Source organism: Plasmodium fragile (genome assembly GCF_000956335.1).
Source record: "Plasmodium fragile strain nilgiri unplaced genomic scaffold supercont1.16, whole genome shotgun sequence".
NCBI lineage: Eukaryota > Apicomplexa > Aconoidasida > Haemosporida > Plasmodiidae > Plasmodium > Plasmodium fragile.
The window spans coordinates 358,332-376,951 of NW_012192596.1; the positions used below are offsets into that span (position 1 = coordinate 358,332).

At 35.6% G+C, this 18,620-nt stretch overlaps 6 protein-coding genes across 6 annotated transcripts; 4 read left to right on the forward strand and 2 right to left on the reverse strand.

Annotated features, from left to right (window-relative positions):
• Positions 1-1,630: 1,630 nt before the first annotated feature.
• On the forward strand, positions 1,631-3,204 carry AK88_01840 (uncharacterized protein; the record flags this gene model as incomplete). Its single annotated transcript, XM_012479475.1, has 3 exons — positions 1,631-1,733; positions 2,091-2,176; positions 2,944-3,204. The coding sequence occupies 3 exons, from the start codon at positions 1,631-1,633 to the stop codon at positions 3,202-3,204; spliced, it is 450 nt and encodes a 149-aa protein (XP_012334898.1).
• A 1,381-nt stretch (positions 3,205-4,585) lies between these two features.
• AK88_01841 (uncharacterized protein) lies at positions 4,586-6,244 on the forward strand (the record flags this gene model as incomplete). The annotated part of the gene is made up of 1 exon (XM_012479476.1): positions 4,586-6,244. One exon carries the CDS (start codon positions 4,586-4,588, stop codon positions 6,242-6,244), a length of 1,659 nt encoding a protein of 552 aa, XP_012334899.1.
• Positions 6,245-7,872: 1,628 nt separating this feature from the next.
• Positions 7,873-9,720, forward strand: AK88_01842 (uncharacterized protein; the record flags this gene model as incomplete). Its single annotated transcript, XM_012479477.1, has 1 exon — positions 7,873-9,720. One exon carries the CDS (start codon positions 7,873-7,875, stop codon positions 9,718-9,720), a length of 1,848 nt encoding a protein of 615 aa, XP_012334900.1.
• Positions 9,721-10,227: 507 nt separating this feature from the next.
• On the reverse strand, positions 10,228-10,791 carry AK88_01843 (uncharacterized protein; the record flags this gene model as incomplete). The annotated part of the gene is made up of 1 exon (XM_012479478.1): positions 10,228-10,791. The coding sequence occupies one exon, from the start codon at positions 10,789-10,791 to the stop codon at positions 10,228-10,230; it is 564 nt and encodes a 187-aa protein (XP_012334901.1).
• A 1,801-nt stretch (positions 10,792-12,592) lies between these two features.
• On the reverse strand, positions 12,593-14,902 carry AK88_01844 (uncharacterized protein; the record flags this gene model as incomplete). The annotated part of the gene is made up of 1 exon (XM_012479479.1): positions 12,593-14,902. One exon carries the CDS (start codon positions 14,900-14,902, stop codon positions 12,593-12,595), a length of 2,310 nt encoding a protein of 769 aa, XP_012334902.1.
• Positions 14,903-16,289: 1,387 nt separating this feature from the next.
• AK88_01845 (uncharacterized protein) lies at positions 16,290-18,493 on the forward strand (the record flags this gene model as incomplete). Its single annotated transcript, XM_012479480.1, has 8 exons — positions 16,290-16,416; positions 16,765-17,033; positions 17,145-17,297; positions 17,468-17,548; positions 17,699-17,769; positions 17,952-18,078; positions 18,175-18,279; positions 18,434-18,493. 8 exons carry the CDS (start codon positions 16,290-16,292, stop codon positions 18,491-18,493), a joined length of 993 nt encoding a protein of 330 aa, XP_012334903.1.
• Between the last annotated feature and the right edge of the window lie 127 nt (positions 18,494-18,620).

Below are 18,620 nucleotides of genomic sequence, written 5' to 3' on the forward strand. Positions count from 1 at the left end.
TTTTTTTTTTTTTTTTTTTTTTTACTGTTTCTACGTTTATCTGTCATTTGTACATTTACATATGAACATGTCCGAACGTATACGTAGCCAATATACGTGTTTTATGTTCCCTTCGTGTGTACCCTTACACGTGCGTTTAATGCTTATGCCAATTTATTAGCAATACATGTGGCCAAATTCGTTTTGCAAAGTTTACCCTTTTTTTTTTTTTTTTTAATCATTCTGCACATAATTGTACTTATGCAGTTTCTTTCACTTTCCATTTCCTTTGTTTATCATTTTTCGAACAAAACAAAGAAAAAATAAAGCTGTTTTGGTTAAATAAAAACGTACCATTTAACATTTGAATACCAGTCGAAAGGGATGTTATTATTTTTTTTTTTTCCACGCGATTGCTCAAAAAGGGGAAATGTGTTTATGCGAGATGAGCAATTGTTGCAACATCATTCATTCAATAAAGATGAACCATTTTGACGATAAATAAATGTGATTTGGTTTAGATAAAAAAATTAAGGAGTAATATTTATAGTTTCTTGTGTTTTTTGCCATGCTCAGAACGTAGCACCACAAACATGTACGTTTTTTTTACTTGAGCAGAAAGTTGAAAAATGATTTCGTGAACACATCATGTTTTCCACGCGCAGTAGGATCATTCCCGCTTCTATGGATTTTGCCTTTGATGCGCGTTTTAAGGGGCTTAGTGGAAAAAATACAAAAGTGGGTATATATACATCAACAGAATATATATTACACTATAAGCATATGCGGCATAAATACATGTACTTTTTTTTTTAACTGTGACAACTACTGCGTATGCTCCGTGAATTACTCGCTTGGTTTGTTACCGTTTTGGCTAACCCCATTTTGTATGCAGCGTAAAGCGGCTTAAAACAGAAAAAACAGCCCCCCACGGGGATTTTCCTTTTTTTTTTTTTTAAAGCGTCCGCTCGATTCTGTGTTTTGGCCCCTTTTCAATATATAATTATATAGGAGCCTTTCGAACAACACGGAACAAAATTTTCTACATAACGCGCAGAACATGTATATGCATATACAAAGCGGCCACGACACATGTAAGGGCAATACATCATCCTGCACGCGTGACTAATTTGGTGCATAGAACCTTGCGGAAAGCTAGCAAAAATGGGGAATACGCACAAAACCTTTTCGCCATGCCCGTAGGGGCAATCTCCCCTTTACCACTTCAATCACCAGTGCGACATATAAACTTGGCTTCGGATTTTACAGGCTTAAGCAGTTTTTAAGTAAACTTTTTTAAGCGCATATAAATTTAGCTTTTTGTACACAAATAAAATAATACCGTATCATATTGCGCGTATAAGTACAAGCGATGCCGCAGTGCAAGAGCTTTTATGGCATATAATTATTTTTTATATTATATAAAATTATTGTATACATTTCTTTATTTTTAAAACGAGGACTGTTTAAAAATGATTAAGCGAATGAACGAAAATTTTTTAAGCAAAATAAAATTACTCCCATTTTCATATTTAAAAAAACCAAATGTATACTTTTATTTAATTTCATTTTTCTGTAGAATTTTAATAAACAGGATTGAAAATTAAAAAAGGAAAAGTTCCCTTGTATAATTTTACAAAACCAGATCAGAATGCAAATTTTTATAAACATCCCGTATGATGACTCATTATGTATTGAGTCATTCAACGTTAGTAGCATAAAAGATGTGAAGGAGAAGATATCTGAGTTGAAAGGTTAGCAAAAACGATATACATGGATCGCAGCCCTTTATTATTATTTTTTTTTATTTTGATTCCCCGCTTATTATGTGGGGATCCCTCCTTATACAAGCCTTAGAACCTTGTGTCACATATTGATACCCCTACGTTTATGTTAAGAACTGAGCTGAGTTTTTATTTTGTGTTTGTGAAGATTGTACGTGTGATGTTATTTTTTTTTTTTGTCCTGCTGTTTTTTCTCACCCCGTATGTGGAGTGTGGACCAGGCTGCTCGTAGTGGCCCGTCCTCTAAGTGTACCACTGCGTACGTATTATGTGTGTTTACATATTTAACTCATACTTGTTTCTTCTAACCCAAAAAAAATTGTGTAGGTATCCCTTGTGAGGTGCAAAGGTTGTTCAAAAATGGCCGCCAATTGGAAGACGAGGAGCTTATGGACCTTCACGAGAATGAACTTGTAAGTTGAAAAAGGGGGGCAATTAACAACAATGGAGTAAAAAATGAATCGTCATTAATATATATACGTGATGTAGTTGACGGTGTAATGAGTTGCGATTTGTCGCATTCGTGATACCGCCCCTAGTGAGAGACATCCTCTCATTGTATATCTTAAGAGCGTGATTAACCTGTTGCATATTTGTGGCATGCCTTTGGTGACCATTGGAAAGGAGTGCAGATAAGAAAGAGAAACGTAGAAACTTATTTCGTAGCTCAGTGTACGAATGAATTAAGAGGCATCTGCTACTTAGTTCGCGTTAATACATTTGTGTGACGCCTGAGTGGCGACACTTTTTTGCTGTATTGTGTGGAGGACTTTACGTGGTATATTTTTTCCGCGAATGGTCTGCCTCGATAATGTAGAATTTTTATTTTTCATGATGATAAAACATGTCAAAAGCAAGTAGGGACATGAGAATATAAAATGTGTTCGCGTTTATAATATCTGAAAAAATAAAAATGTACATTATGTTGCTTATCGTCTTTTTTTTTTTTTTTTTTTTTTCTGTATGCACTATTTGGTGTAAGAGGGAACGTTTTGGTGTGCCTACTATTTCATTTTTCGCTGCATGGAAGTGTTTCTCTTAAGGGAGAATAGATGCATGTTTCATTTTACGTTATACAGAGCGTGGAACGCTGTGGACGTTTCTTTGCGTAATGTTCCGTTTCGTGCTTATCCAAATTACTCATTTGTGTGTCCTCCCCATATATCGCAATCGCTTTTAGGAATACACCATAGACTTAAACTTCGCATTACTTGGTGGTGGCAAGAAAAAGAAAAAGAAAGTTTACAAGAAACCCAAAAAGGAGAAACATAAGAAGAAAAAGGTCAAATTGGCTGTACTTAAATTTTACAAAGTTGGGGACGATGGAAAAGTGTTTAGATTGAAAAAGCAGTGTGATAATTGTGCACCTGGCACCTTGATGGCTGCTCATTTTAATAGAGACTACTGTGGAAGATGCCACCTCACCATTATGAAGAAGTAGACCAACTAATATATCGCATAAGCGTTGTTAAAGGCGTTTTTTTAAAAAATATTTTTTCTTTTTTCTTACCCGTTGCGTTTTACATTTTACATTTTACATTTTACATTTTCTTTTTTCCTTTTTTTTTTTTTTTCTTTAACTGCATATTTAAAGAACATACGGTGAAAAGATAAGAATTATGAATTAACAATGTTACAGTTTAATTAGTTAAAAAAAGCACTCCGCTTTCTGTCCGATGTTGTGAAATTGGCAGGGGCGAATGGACAAATGGAAGCAATGGCTTATGGGGAACAATGTCCCTGATATTTGTGAAGGCTTAATATCCTAGTGGCATGTGTATATGTGTCTGTTCCACTTGTGGTGAAGCATGTTGATGGTAGCTAAATGGACGAACTGCGTCCTTTTTTATGGTAGTATTAAACCTTCCCTTCCCTTCTCCATATAGAGTGGGACGCGTTAAAGTGTTCATAGTTCGTATGAGTTGAAGGTAGAAAGGTAAAGGAAGTCTCAAAAATGGTGAAACATTTTAAAGTAAAAAATTTTCTCATATGTGAAACATTTGATCATTCTGAATAAAGAACAAAAAAAAAAATTGATAGAAAGGTAAACGATGCTTTTTGCAAATGTATGGTTAAAATATGGGGGGGGAGGATTTTTTTTTTTTTTTTTTTTTTTTTTTTTTGTTTATTATCCCCTATGAGGCAGCGTAGAAGGGTTTGGAAATTTTGTGCCATTCGAATGTATATAAGGTACCAAAAGCGTTTACGCTATATGTAAGGCTTGCCATGAGAAATACTGGCGCAGTTTTTTGAGGTCAAGGGGGTAGTGTTTCTTTTTGTTAAAAAGGAAAACACGAAAAACTATCATTTGCACGTTCCTTAGAAGAGGAATTTGCTTGTGTATTTGTTTATTTTTGTTTAACGTTATATGATGTTTTGTTCTTATTTAAAAAAAAAAAAAAAGTAAATTGGTGATAGTAGCAGAGGTGTCCCCATTCATGTCGACAGGTAGTTTATATCACGCAAGAGGAGGGAATATTTTTTAAAACGTCAGAAAGGTGAAAATAACATTTTATAATGGCCAGAGTTTAAGAAACGGCGGAAGAATACAAGACTACTTAGCTGGCGTATACAAAATATATGTGACTCACCAAAATGGGCTATTCGAATAACTGTTGAATTCGTGACTTGGATAAAACGAGAAAGAGTACATTTTAATGGAATGCCAACCGGGAGGCTGCGTGCGAAAGGATGAACTAAATTGCCCCTCACGTAGTACCAATTTACGTAGAGCAAACCTATGTGCATATTTGTGTAAATGTCCGAGGACGGCCCATACAATTACACATAACTTACTCATGTCCGTGCCAACGAACGCCTAAATGACAGATTACTGGGTGAGCACGAAGAAGCATTACTGCGCCACGTGCAATTGTTGGTTGTCTGGGCACAAGGTGAACATAAAGAATCATGAAAAGAGCGCGAGGCATATCGAAAATTTAAAAAAAGTGATCAGCGAATCGTTTAAGAGGAAGGAACAGGAAACGAAAGAGAAAGAGTTCCTGGAAAGGGAGTTAAGAAAATTAGAAAATGTGGAAAAGAAATTGCTGTCTGATTTGCATAAAAATGAGACATCACCTCATCGAACCGGCGACATAAGTTTGAATGTTTCGAATGCGCATTCCAAGAGCAGAAGTGGTTATCGGAGCAGCAGCAATAATGAGCGACATAACACAAGTAGTATTGGCTGTAGTAGCAAACCAGCTATCCGCCAAAAGTGGGTTTTAATGATACATGAAGATACGGGTTCTTTAGTATTCTTCAATAGACTGAAAAACGAAATTGAGCATGAAAAACCCAAAGATTTTTTCGAAGACATTCCCCCAAATGAATCATTTGTGGAGCAAAATGGATGGTACAAATACTTTGATTATAACTCTAACAATTTTTACTACTTCAATATTCACAGCTCGAAAAGTGTATGGGAGTATTCACTCAGCAGGATAAACAGCTTGGCGGACTTCATCAATCGATGTGAACAGGGTGCACAAAATAACATAAATTCTGGTAATCACGCAGCAGTTGCAAATCTGAGTGTGAGTGCGGGCCCCGTGGTCAGTCAGCATTATCCCCATTTGGGTGGACCCTCATATTACGTAAATTACCCGCAAATGATCAGCAAGCAGTGTTATAATGAATATGCCACCTATAATCCGTTAATGAATACGGCAGAGACCGCGCTGCACATGACTGAAAATTCAAAAGAAGAGATTATTCAACAGGGCAGTAACAGCGGCGATAGTAATATTCCTGCGGGTGATGGGGGTCGTGTGAACAGTAGTACCCATTATGGTACATTACACAATGTATCTTCAGCCAAGTGGGCCGATGGGGTAGGTGAAGATGAAGACAGGGTTGCAACAGGAACGCATCCCCAAGGAGGTGATACGAGTGAAGGAGGAAGCAATGCAATGAATGAAGGAAACCCAAAGGAGAAGCCCCCATGTGAAATGAGCGGAAGCGATTTTAAAAAGAGTAGTACACATTTTGAAGAGAACAAAAAAAAGGCGAATATTTCTTTATCGTTTAAGAGGGCAGAAAACGAAAGTACACCTCTGCATGGTAGGAAAGAAAAGGGAAAAGGTAGCATGGGGGGAGAGGACCAAGTTGTGCAAAGCAGTACCGTAACAGAGGACGAAAGTGCTAAACCTGGCGCATGGGAAGTGGTGGAGAATAATGATGTAGAGACAATTTCAAATGAACATATTGAACAAATTTTTTATAACGTCAAATCGAAAGAGGAAATTGAAAAGGAAAGAATTGAACAGCTAGAGAAAGATATCCGTTACGAATATTCTGAATATAATGAATTTTATATTAAAAAAAAAGAATTAGAAAATGTAGAAATATATGTAAACCAAGAATTCAAATTCGTGGACAAACCTATATATAAGAAAGTCATTGATAAGAATCGTGACAAAAAGGTGGACTTTGCCAAACGCAGCATTAAGGGAATGAAGAATAAAAAAAAAATTTCATAGGGCCAGATAAGCGTGCCTGTGCTTGTCTGTGTATATATGGTGTTCTAACCCTCCAAGGGGGGATCGATTACTCTCCATTTTGAAAACTCTCCGAAAAGTTCACAATTTTTGTGCCAATTTGAATGTGCCTATTGGTACCTAAACGTATGTGTAACATATGTCTTTATACCGTGTGGACTGTCGTGTTTTTTCTTAAAATATCCCTTTTTTTTTTTTTTTTTTTTTGCGTTTAACCAAGTCGGTAGTTTTGCTACTCAAAGGAGGACTTATTGAAAAAGCTGCGTACTCTTGCACCTACGTTTTTTACTTATTTTTTTTTGTTGTTTTTTGTGCTTATTAAAGTGGTATATATAGGATCTTAATTTTTTTTTTTTTTAATTGCGTGTATGAATATACACATGTATAAAATTTTAATAATATGATAATAATTAAACATTTGAACAAAAAAAAAAAAAAAATGATAAAATTATAAATGTTCCTATGATTAGATCAAAAGGAATTGAAAAGAGGGCCTGCACCCTTTTTGTAGCGGTATGTGCACACTTGGTGAAGCATAATACAGAAAGTGGTTATTTGTTTTAAGACGTTACACAGCATAGGAAGATTTGTTAGTGGGGCGTTGTGCTGGCACTTCAAGTGTGTGTAGTACAAGCACATAAACATCTTAGGGGATTGTTGCCTGCGCCAGGTGTGCTGAACTATAATGGTACTAAACATAAAATAGGGTAAATTTTGCAAGAGCGGGGGAGAAAGTTTGAGGCTTAGTTTTTATGCGATGCGTGTGACGGCAAACGGTTTAAGAAGTATACTTAGCCTGGTCCGTAAATTTACGCAAAACAAAAAAAAAAAAACAAAAAAAAAAAAAATTAAAAATATAAATGCATATGCATACATATACCATTTTAAAAAATTAACATTATCTTTAAGCACTTGAAATATTTTTCTTATGTGCCCTTCAGAATAAGGCATAAGAAAATATACATGTTAAACACATATGAATTGGATGTACAAATCAAGGCCCCCGCCCCCCAAAAATAAAATAAAATAAAAAGCGAATTTCATCCTTTCATTAGATTGTTCATGCGTACTTAGAAATGTTCACCCTGATTAGGCAAATTTGAAAAAAATAAGGGGGAGGAAAGGCAAAATGCATCAATAAGGCCGTAAACTGTCCCTTTAACGTTTGTGTTATGGCATTATTAACAAATATGTACATAATGTACATTTGTTACTGTTGCCTGTTCACCTTTTTAAGAAGGCTCTAGTTAGTGAAGCAAGCGTAGTGGCACACAGTACGCAGTTATTGTACTTTACGATCTGGGCTTTGGTACATATCAGAAATATTGTTAGTTCTTCAGAGTTGCTTTTGTTTAAAGGAGCATACATACGATTCGCGCCAATTCATCATTTCGGACCATTTTGATTATTTCCGTGTACATATCGGTTTAGTGCTTTCCCGTAGGGCAATGCCACGTTAGGAAGTGCGGCTGGCAAGCCAAGTTGCGAAGACGAACGGCAGAGTTACAGCATACATACCGCTTCGCATACCGGTTTACACACATCTTCGCATACCTGTCCGTATACGTCTTCGCACACCGCAACTGAAGTAAGCATTTTTGTCCGACAAAATGGAAGGCTTCGAAGAGATCGAGAACGCGTACAAGGAGATAGAAGATGAGATAATAAAGACGGTGGAGAGTCTATGTGGAGGAAACTACCTCCACATCAAGGATGACGTGATTATGCCGCACATGAGCGAAAGCCTGATCAACAAAATTATTCTGTTGAACAGACACATCAATGATAACAGCAACGAAGAGGAATTCGAGAAGAAGGTGACGAACGAAAAGGTGATGCAGATAAATGACAAGTTGATATATCTAGTATGCGATTATTACATCAACAAAAAGGAGATTGACAATTTAATTAACTTTACGTCCAGCAACGAGAACTATTTTAATGTGTTACCTCAAGCGAAAACAGCCAAGTTGATAAGGAACATCGTGGAAAAGATATCAAAAAAGATCAGGAATGTGAGTACTCTGTATATAATATTTAAAAAGTACATGAATTGGGCATATGAAAAGAAAAGGAATTTTTTAAGATGCCGGATAGAAGTAAAAATAATCATTTTGTTTATCCTAAAGCAAAAGTATAAGACGGCCCTGAGTTTAATCGAACGGTTGTTAAAGGAGGTGAAGAAGGTGGACGACAAAACGTTGTTACTCGAACTGTACATTGTGGAAACCAAAATATACATGTTGTTAAAGAATTCGACCAAGATGAAAGCATCACTGACGTTTGCTAAGAACATTGCCAATACTATAAACACGGCCATTTATATTAATAGCGAAATAGATTTGCTTTCTGGAATATTATTTATATATGAGAAGGATTACAGAAGTGCTTACATTTACTTGTACGAATGCTACGAAACGTTGTACACGTATATTTATAATAGCCACAACAACACATTAGACTTTTTGAGCAAAAAGAATAACGACTTTTACGCGGTCATAATACATAACATAATTAACACGAGCACGATATCGTCGCAAAATAAAACGAAAAGTATAAGTCAAATTAGTCCGTTCTTACTGTCCTTTTACACCTTCTATGAGTACTACGATAGCAGCAACAGCATCCTAAATTTGGACGAAATTAATATTTGCTCAGGTAATGCCAACTTAATATACAGCGATGTGATATGTAATATTAGCTCTAGTTACCAAGAACTGGAGGAAGAAAAAGTGTATTGCATTACCAACCCAATTGAGTTAAATTATGAAATGATTAAAAATTTGACATTGGATAATTATGGCAATTTATTAGAAGCCAAATCGAGTACCAACATTGTGGATAACCCTATTTTTATTTTTCCCGAGGATAGTTCCATATGTGGTAATTTCGGTCTGAATTTGAATATCGAAAATTTAAAAATTATTGTCCCTTTGAAGTACATGCTTCTGTGCAAAATTTTGGAGGAAAACAACAGGAAGGATATCAATAATATCTTGTGTGAACATAATAAATTAAATTACATTCCCAATAAAGAAATTCAAATTTTGCTGGACATATCCAAGTGTTACGAGAACAGATCACTTGATGTATTTGAGAATATAATTAAAATTAATATTTTTTTAATAAATGTGGACAAAGTGATTTACAACTACTTGAAGGAGCTGTACGAACTGCTGCTGGAAAAGAATATTTTAAAAATTATCGAGGCGTATAGCTGCATTGACTTGAACTATATCGGCCAGAAACTGAACCTAGACTTGAACAAAATTATCTCCAAGCTGTCCGAAATGATCCTGGACAAGAAGCTGAATGCCACCCTGGACCAGAACGTTGGAATTTTGATTCTCTATGAGGATATGCCCGAGACGAAGATGTACCAGAACGTTCTGGAAATTATAAACAACTTGACAGAGTCGGTGGATATACTTTACCAGAAGGCTCAGCTGACGGTGTAGTGGTGTTGCAGAAGTTGGGGTGTACTGCCGGAGGAACACCCACTTTGTGAATGACATGAAAGGGATGCATAAAACGGAAGGCCCCTCTTTTGGAGAAGAACCGTCCACCCATGGAGAGGACTCATAGCGACTGTGGTTCTCATTTTGAAGGGATCAATTTTTTAAAAAGACAGATGTGCACATTACTGCGCAGGTATTCACTGTGCATGGTGTTAAATTTTTTTTTTTGCCTTTTTCCCATGCGTAGTGTGTTAGAAGCATTTGGGTTGCTGCATCTTTTTGCAATTTTTAAATTTTTTCTACAGTATGTTACATTTTTCCATTCCATACTAAAAAAAAAAAAAAAAAAAAAACAATTTATAAAAATATACACGCGCAGAGAAGGGTCACGGAATGGTGAAATAAAAGTGAAAAAAAAAAAAAAAATAATAATATATGTGTGGGTGGAGAAAAATCCAATTGAAGAGTACGCTTCTAGGAGTGAGGTGTGTGCTAGGGAGAGAGGCACTACTCGAGGTACCAGAACATGGGTCCCTCTCCCTTGGATCCATCTGTCCTTTTGGGCATCCAAGGGAACGAAGTGGACTTGTGTTTTATTATGTAATTACTTCCGTACATGCACATGGTGCAGTAAAATAAAACGAAGGACCATAGAAACCAGACAATTGATACCTCTACTTTGTTTGCATCTTTGAGGTGTTCCGCGTCTGGAACGATTCTCTGTGGGTGTTTTTGTTTTAACCTGTTAAACAAAATTAATCGGAAGACATCCGTTCGTTCAGGGCCGTGAAAGGCACTTCCTCTGATCTTACTCGTTTTTGAATTACCCGAGTTTAAATCATTCATTGTTATTATTTTTCCGTGATAGGAACCATTTAGGTATGTAAACACATCATCCTGACCTTTAGTGGCAAGTGGACTGATCACTTTGGTTTTTTCCACTGGTTTTATAATGGCGAGCAAATTCGATGGCGCGATATATTTCCACTGGTTGTAGTCATGCCATTTTCCTAAGTAGATATGATTTCCTGCTAGGTTCGTTCTTGTTAGATTGAAAAGTCCCGAAGCCATTTTTGTATACTCGGGGGTTTCTTTCAGAGTGTGTGTGTTTCGCTGGGGGAAGGAGGTACCGTGTAAGACGGGTGGCGATTTGCTCTTCGTTCGCTTTGAAGTACCTATTTAAGGCTGTTTTTCACTCCTTTTTGGTTACTATTCTTGACCGTTTTGGTTTCCTTTTTTATAAGTGTTCCTTGGCACTGTTGATTGATTACGCTCGAGGCCGCTCGTTCGAGATGGTTCTCACCTTTTCGGGAGCACTTACGGAGGCCTAAGTCGTTCCTCAAGAGCACACATATTTTTGTGTTAAAAATGTGTTTGCTTATCTGTGCTGGTAGAATGCCTAAATACGCGGGAGAAGAGGAGTGGCTGAGGAAGAGGGAGTTAGCTCTTCGTTATGCGCCTCAAAATGGAAAGATTGGAAGCGGCAGGTGAATATAAATAAGTACTATGTACGTATGCATATATGTATGTACGTCGGTTGAATTTCTATCGCGCAATGTGCTGACGGGCAAAACTCCCTTATGTGCAAACCTATTTTTCACCGGCACTTGAGAGGCGTTTTTAAATTTGAAAAAAGGGGTAACTATTTTCAGGCGCTACGCGAAAACGGAGAAAATAACATGTGCAAGTAAACATCCTCTTAAGGAAATTTTTTTTTTTTAAACTATTCGTTCGCGTGCTGGTAATAACTGCACCCTTCTTCATTGCTACATTTGCATGAGTTATGCAGCAGGGAAAACGAACAATTAAAAACAGTTTGCTAGATGATATGGGTACTCCGGAAGAATTGCACCACACGGATATATGTGTTGCATTCTGTATGTATGCCTTGAGTTCACTACGTGCAACATTTGTTTTTCCTGCGCTCAGTGTTATCTTTTTTTGATGGGTACAATGTGCAGTTTGGGTTTTTCAAAAGCGTGAGTTGTGTTATTATGTTAAAAGAAGAGTTAATAAATGTGTACCAAGTGTGTACGCAAAGAGATTGATTATTTTGCTGAGTTGTTGCGACATGTATATGTATATGTATGAGCACAATCACACAGCTACGGACAGCGCAAAACTTTTTGGAGAATCTCCCATTTTATCATAGTTAACCGAGCGTATAGCCTTTCAATTTTCTTTATTCCAATTTTGACTCTTTTTGTACACGACCATCTTCGAAAGGATCGGAGGCACACCAAAGAACGCGGTGTGTGGGGTAAGGTGTCACTCCCCGAGCACATACAATGTTCTATGTTGGACATCCCTTTAACGGGAAGAATGTAACGATTTTGTTATATGTACCTTGTTAACATGGTTAAAGTTGCACAACGTTTTTCATTACCACATTGTTACGTGAAGGTGATTGTAGTGGGGAGGTAGTGAACCGAATTATGTGTCTCTTTAAGTGAAGGCTTTTCCCCAAAAGGGGCGCAAATACTTCAAGCAGAATTGTGGTATAATTCAAATTGAACAAAAAGTGTTTTCAAAAAAAAAAAAAAAAAAAAAAAAAACGAGTTAACAAACACTGCAATGACAAACATATAGCATTGGGGAAGGATAAAAATGAATTAACAAATTATTGTTTGTAGGTGTAAAAATTACATCGCTTAGGTATATCCCCAATGTGGACAGACAGAACTGGGAATTAAAATGGTCTTATTTTATTTTTTTTTTTTTCGCTGTTCCATTATGAGCATAAATTGGTACATGGCCACAAACGAATGGGTGAAAATTGGCCAATGCGTAAAGGGGGCAAGAATACCAACGTTGTAGTTTCATCTAGGGGGATCACACCCGTGTGTGCACACCACACGGAGTGGAAAATCCCCTACTGGACATTTAAATCGTAGGTAAAACTTGATACATCTAAGTTCAATATATTAACGAACGTGTCCTGCCCAAAAAAGTGCTTCAAGTTTGGAAAAGTTCTTCCTCTGTCTCCATTAACGAACTCTTTTATATACATCCCTGACTGCGCCAATAAATGTAATAAAGAAAAATGTTCATGAACAAAAACAAGATTGAATTCAAAAATTTTCCTTTCCCGTTTTAGTAGGCTCCTTCTATGGAGTACCCGTATTGGAGTTTTTTGTATTACGCTAATTACACAGTTGTCGTTTTTATCATAACTTAAAATGTCTTGATTTATTTTTTGTATTTTTTCTTTAGTCATTGGGGAGGAGTGGTATATAATGCATTTATAGGCCTTTTTTCTCTCTTCACCATACTTCATAATTTTTTTTATCAAGGCATAATTTGTGCTAAAAGCAACGTTACTGAATTTTACGTCCACAAGGTTGTTCATATTAGAGTCTCGATTGGCATTATGTGTGACGTTTTTTTTTAAGATGTCCATATTGGCCGCTTTATTTGGGGTTACACATCCGTTAAGAGGGTCACAATTTGCGTTTGCGCAGTTTTTCTTGGCATCATTTGGGTAAATAGGATCTTTTTTCTCAATTGGATCAATATTTCCCAGTTCGTTTGCTCCGATGGACTCACCTGATAGCAGCACTTCTAGCTCTTTATTGTAGTTACGCGAAATATTCAAACTGTGTATCTTCTGCTCCTGCACAGTTTTGCCCTTGTCTTGTTCTGCAAGAACTTTATGGGAGTCTAAATGGTACAATGAAATGGTGTCTTTTTTGTTTATCAGTGCATAGCTGTTGTTAATTCTCTGCAGGAGGGAATTGTCCTCGTTCAATATGGACACGCGTTCTCTTACAGAATTGTCACCTGCACATTTTCCTTGTTGAAGAAAGTGATTTATCTGATCTATTGTTTTAATATCGAGGGAGGTACCACAAGCAGGGTCAGTTAATTCCATCCTTTTTAACTTACTAAAAAACAGGTAAAAATTTAGGAAGGAGAATTTAGTTTCCTTCATGACAAAGACGAAGGGTCTTCCTATGTTCATCATTCGCACATCTTTGTCTTCCCTTCCGGATGCCATAAAGACCTCATTAGTGGATCGGAATGTTTTTTTAAAAATGTGATAAATGCATTCTTCCACTGACAATGCACTTTGGGATTCATTATTTATGAACCACTTGGTTTGTGACATTTCTTTGTTATATTTATTGTAGTAGCCACATATGCATAAGTTGTTAAGTGATATGTATACATCGAGGGTTGGAGGTGCGGGGGAAAACTCTGATTCTCTACTTTTCCCTTCATCGGACGGACTTGTGGCATTTGTTTTGTTTTCTACGTCTTCATTTTCTTCGTCAATTTTGGCATAATCTTCATTATCGTGAACCTCGTCATTATGCAATATTGCAGCTTCTTCATCCACACCGCTTTCATCGGTTATTTTTCTTTTTTTATTGTAAAGGCGATATTTTGCACTGTTACATTTATGCGCTGTTTCAGACGACTGATTGCTCTTTACGGTATGGTGTACACCTGTATTAACATTAAAAATTAACATAGTTTGTTTGTACAAATTGATAACGAATTCAGTTTGGGCCACACTTAGGGACACACTATCACATATTTTATGGTAAAATGTTACGTAAAAATAAATCAAAATATATGCAAATGTCTTTCGGATTTGTTTATTCGAAATATTATTGCTTCTTTTTTTGGGAGGTATTAAAATGTACTTTTCTATACGTTCACAATTACGGTGAAATGTGTCATGTGTAACATTTTCCACTTGGCAAAAAATTTGCTTCGTTTTGTGTAAGTAGAGGAAAAAAAAAACTATATCAATATTGTTCAGAAGGTCAAGTATATTTTTTATGCTATTAAATACACTGTTCATGTTTTTTTCCTCTTCTGCGCTGATAGGGAAATTTCCCTTTAACACTTCATGATGGAAACAACTATTCTTATTGTAGAAAAGTATCAAATCTATATTGTGTAGCCCGTTGCACATTTTACATAGGTATAAATTCGTGTACACATTCTTATACACATTTTGCAAGTCTCCTTCTTTCGTGTTCTTACACTGATCCGCTACGTACTTTGAAAACCGTTTTTTATCATTGTCTAAAAAGATGCTACTCTTTTTGTTTGCTTTCACTTCTGGTGTAGCATTATTAAAATCGTTTAAAAAATATCCGTCGAAATATAGGTACGCATGATCGCTTAGCGATTCTTCAGATATGGAACAGCGATAGCATATATTTTCCATTATTATGTTGTGCGCAATCGTATGGATGAACAGGTAGAGGCTCGAAGAATTTGGGGTATTGTGCGCGTGGGGGAAAATTTTAAAAAATGATTGCACGAGTTGGAAGTGGTCATAACTGGGCTTGCATAAAAAAAGAAAAAAAAAAAAAAAGATTTATCCTGGCGCACATGTATACAAGCATACATACACTCCTGCGTGCGCACGTGCATCTGCACTTATATAACATATTGTTCGTTCATTTTTGCGAGATGAAACAACTGTTGCGCAAGAATTTCATGGTTAGAGATGTTCGTTAGAATCTTTCTTTGTCATAAGAGGTTCTACATATTTGAATAATGATAAACCATTCGTTGCTTTCAAGCGACTAATTTTAAAGCATCATAGCGAAAAAAAAAGGAAGTGCAAATTTGTTTCATGCGTCATGTATATATGTGTATACATTTATATATGTAGGTCATTTTGTGAACAAAAACTTATCTTATGGGGACAAATACAACTTCTGTTAAGAACGATAAAAGCACGAACTTGTTGGTTCTTATCCGTACAACCTGAATGTGATAAAACAAAAAATAAAAATAAATAAAAACATGAAATAGTAGGGCAATAAAATAAATCCTGTTCTGTGTTTAGAAGAGGGCGGTATTGCCAAATTTTATTTTTAAATTTAAGTGTACAGCACAAGTGTAGTTATGCATTTTCTTAATTTTCTGTAAGTATATTCTATTTAAAATTTTTTCTTTTTTTTTGTTTTCATTTTATTTTCATTTATTTTGATTTTTCCACGAGTTGTGCTTTACTTGTTGATTCCTGATGATTAAGTATATATTTTTTTGTTTTACTTTTTCACATGTGTATATATATAACGTATGGTTTCACACGAGTACAATTACTCATTTGCATACATGTATGTGAAAGAATATATGTACACATGTGTTAACCACGTGAAATTTTCTTTAGATCATATTTAATATACATTTCTGATTATACTTTTTGGTGTTAAAAACGCGTAAAAACATTTTGTATAGGCACATCTAATTTCTGTACTATGGGGCTTTCCACTTGCTTTTATTTTAACCCCCAAAAGAAAGGTGTTACAGCTTTTTCTTTTTTTGTTGTTTTAAGCATGCTTTGGGGGTTATAACGAAATTTTGTGCATGTAGAAAGGAGCATACATGTATACACATATGTAAAATATACGTATCTTTTTTTTTTATCTATTTTTTTAAAGTGTAAAAAATTATCTTAACATTCTGCTAAATAGAAGTATAGCAATTAAAAAAATTACCCATCGGAATTTGTGTGCAGCCATATAGGATACTCGGTGGAAGCACATAGATAATAGCGTATCCCCGAAATTGCAAAAAATTTTATGTAAATTTTCATCATAATGATACGGAATAATGAGTTGAATTGCAAACACAACGATTTATTTTCCTATGAGGATCCTGAATTATGCGAGGAGGAAAATTTGTTTGAGTCTAACCAGGCTCCGTGGTTTTATCACCTGACACACTGTAAGAAAAGAAAAAAAAAAAAAAAAAAAAACAGAGATGAAACTATCTAAAATTTGAACAAACAAAAAAAAAATATATGTATGATGTTCATGTACATCGAAGGAATGTGTGAACAGATGCATGGGTAAATAACCCCCGTGTAGAATAACAAATGTCTTTGTTGTAAAAATGCCCTATGTGTTGTTTGTGAAGTATCAGGGGGTGGAGTAGCAGTGTCATTTTGTCGTGTTGACGCGTATATTAGGACATGGCAAAATGAGCAAACTTTTTTCCCCTTTTTATTTTTTTTATTTTGCCCATATTTAAAAATTTTTTCCCTTTCCTACATTTTTCTGGTGTCACCTACAGTGCTAGAATTGAGAAAGGATGACTTCAAAAATATAAAAAGCATCGTGGAAAATGAGAAAAAGAGAGGAATCGAGTACAGTCATATATTAGACATCATAGACTACAAAACGTACAGTGATATTATGCGAAAAATAAATTCCAACATGAAGAACGCCTTATCTGTTTACTTATTTTCATGTAAATATTTTTTAAGTAAATACTCCAAAAACACGGAGTCCAATGGGCATGTGCATTTTGTGTTTGTGTTTGGGAACATAACGGCAGATATGGTAAGAAAAGTAGAGAAGGAAACAGAGAATTGGATGGATAAATACTCCTCTTCGCCATTTTCACGAACATTTATGGAGTTACTTTTTCACGTATCATTTTTTCTTTCACAGGATTCCGTTTGTTCTTCCATCATATATAGTTTTTTTTTGCATATATGGTATTCCTTAAAAAGCAAAACTGCCAAGGACAAAAATTCAGATGAGCTGAAATTTTTTATCCCCGTAATTAACATTAAGAAGAGTGACATGAAGCTTAAAATTTTGGTAAAATGAGGCATATATCATACGTAGACGGGTGAAATTATATCTCGGCGTACACATTTCTATCTTGAGAATTATAACTTTTTTTTTTTTTTATCTTATTTTAATGGGTGCAAATTGGGAGGAGAAGAGTAGCTACCTATAATGTAATCCTTTTTTTTTTTTTTTTTTAGATCAATTGGTGGTTAGAAAAATGTGAGATAAACGACCCGGAGGAAATTCTAGTTTTTAATGATGACAAGAATTTGCTAGAAGTAAGACGTATAGTAGAATAGAGCAATGCGTAGGACGTGTTTTTTTTTGTTTGTTTTTGCGCCGCATTATTAAAGTATTATCTCTCTGTATGTTTATTTCGTTGTGCTTCTACAGTTACGTGCAAATGTCGATCTCTTTCTTCTTGGTAGGTTCTAAAAAACGACAACAAGTACGATATATGCTTCGTTGACTTTAATGACTTCGAGCCGAATAACATTTAGTAAGTTTCGTGGGGAACAATTCCCTGTGTTTAATTTATCACTTGGTAGTGTACGAAGGAGAGTTTCGAGGATGTTGGGACGTAGCAGCTTGTATAGACACGTGAAAAATGTGCATATGTGCATATGTGCATTTGGAAGTGTCCCATTGACTAGGAATCGGTTCGTCCATCCCCCTTTTCAGCAACATAAACAACGTGAAATCCATAATTGATCACCATATGCTTAAGGAAGAGGCGAAAAATAAAAGAATAACAAAATCGATTTACCCCATATATGTGTGCAGCTGCATGGTTATCATAGCCTATTTGGTAAGTTGAAAGGGCAGAAGCAATGGACATATAAATGGGACAAAGTGAAAGGAATCATATATATACTCATGGCCATATTTTTCCTCTTCATTGCAGTATAAGCATTCGAGCGAATTTCTTGGGATACCGTTCATTAACAAAAATATGATGTGGCTGATATATGGGACTATACTAAGGGGTTATTTAAAAAAATCGCAAAATGTGACTTAGTTTTATCGTCATTTGAGTTTTATGCAGATCTTACTTTTAGAGCTATTTCGTACATGCTCATATCGCAAAAGTGTGCATATTTATGTTCATACAAATTAATATAAATGTGCAAATTTTTCTTTTTTCTTTTTTTACCCCCGTGTAGATTCTAACAATTTCCCAAAAGGGGATTTTGGAAAACGATGGATACAACCGTAATTTATAAGAAACGTGAAATGAGCAATACAAAATGAGCTGTGTATATTTGAATTTGTTGTAGCCTCATGTGACAAATGGTTAGGAGGGATAAACTCTTACAACTCCGTGGAATTATTCTTTTTTTTTTTTTTTTT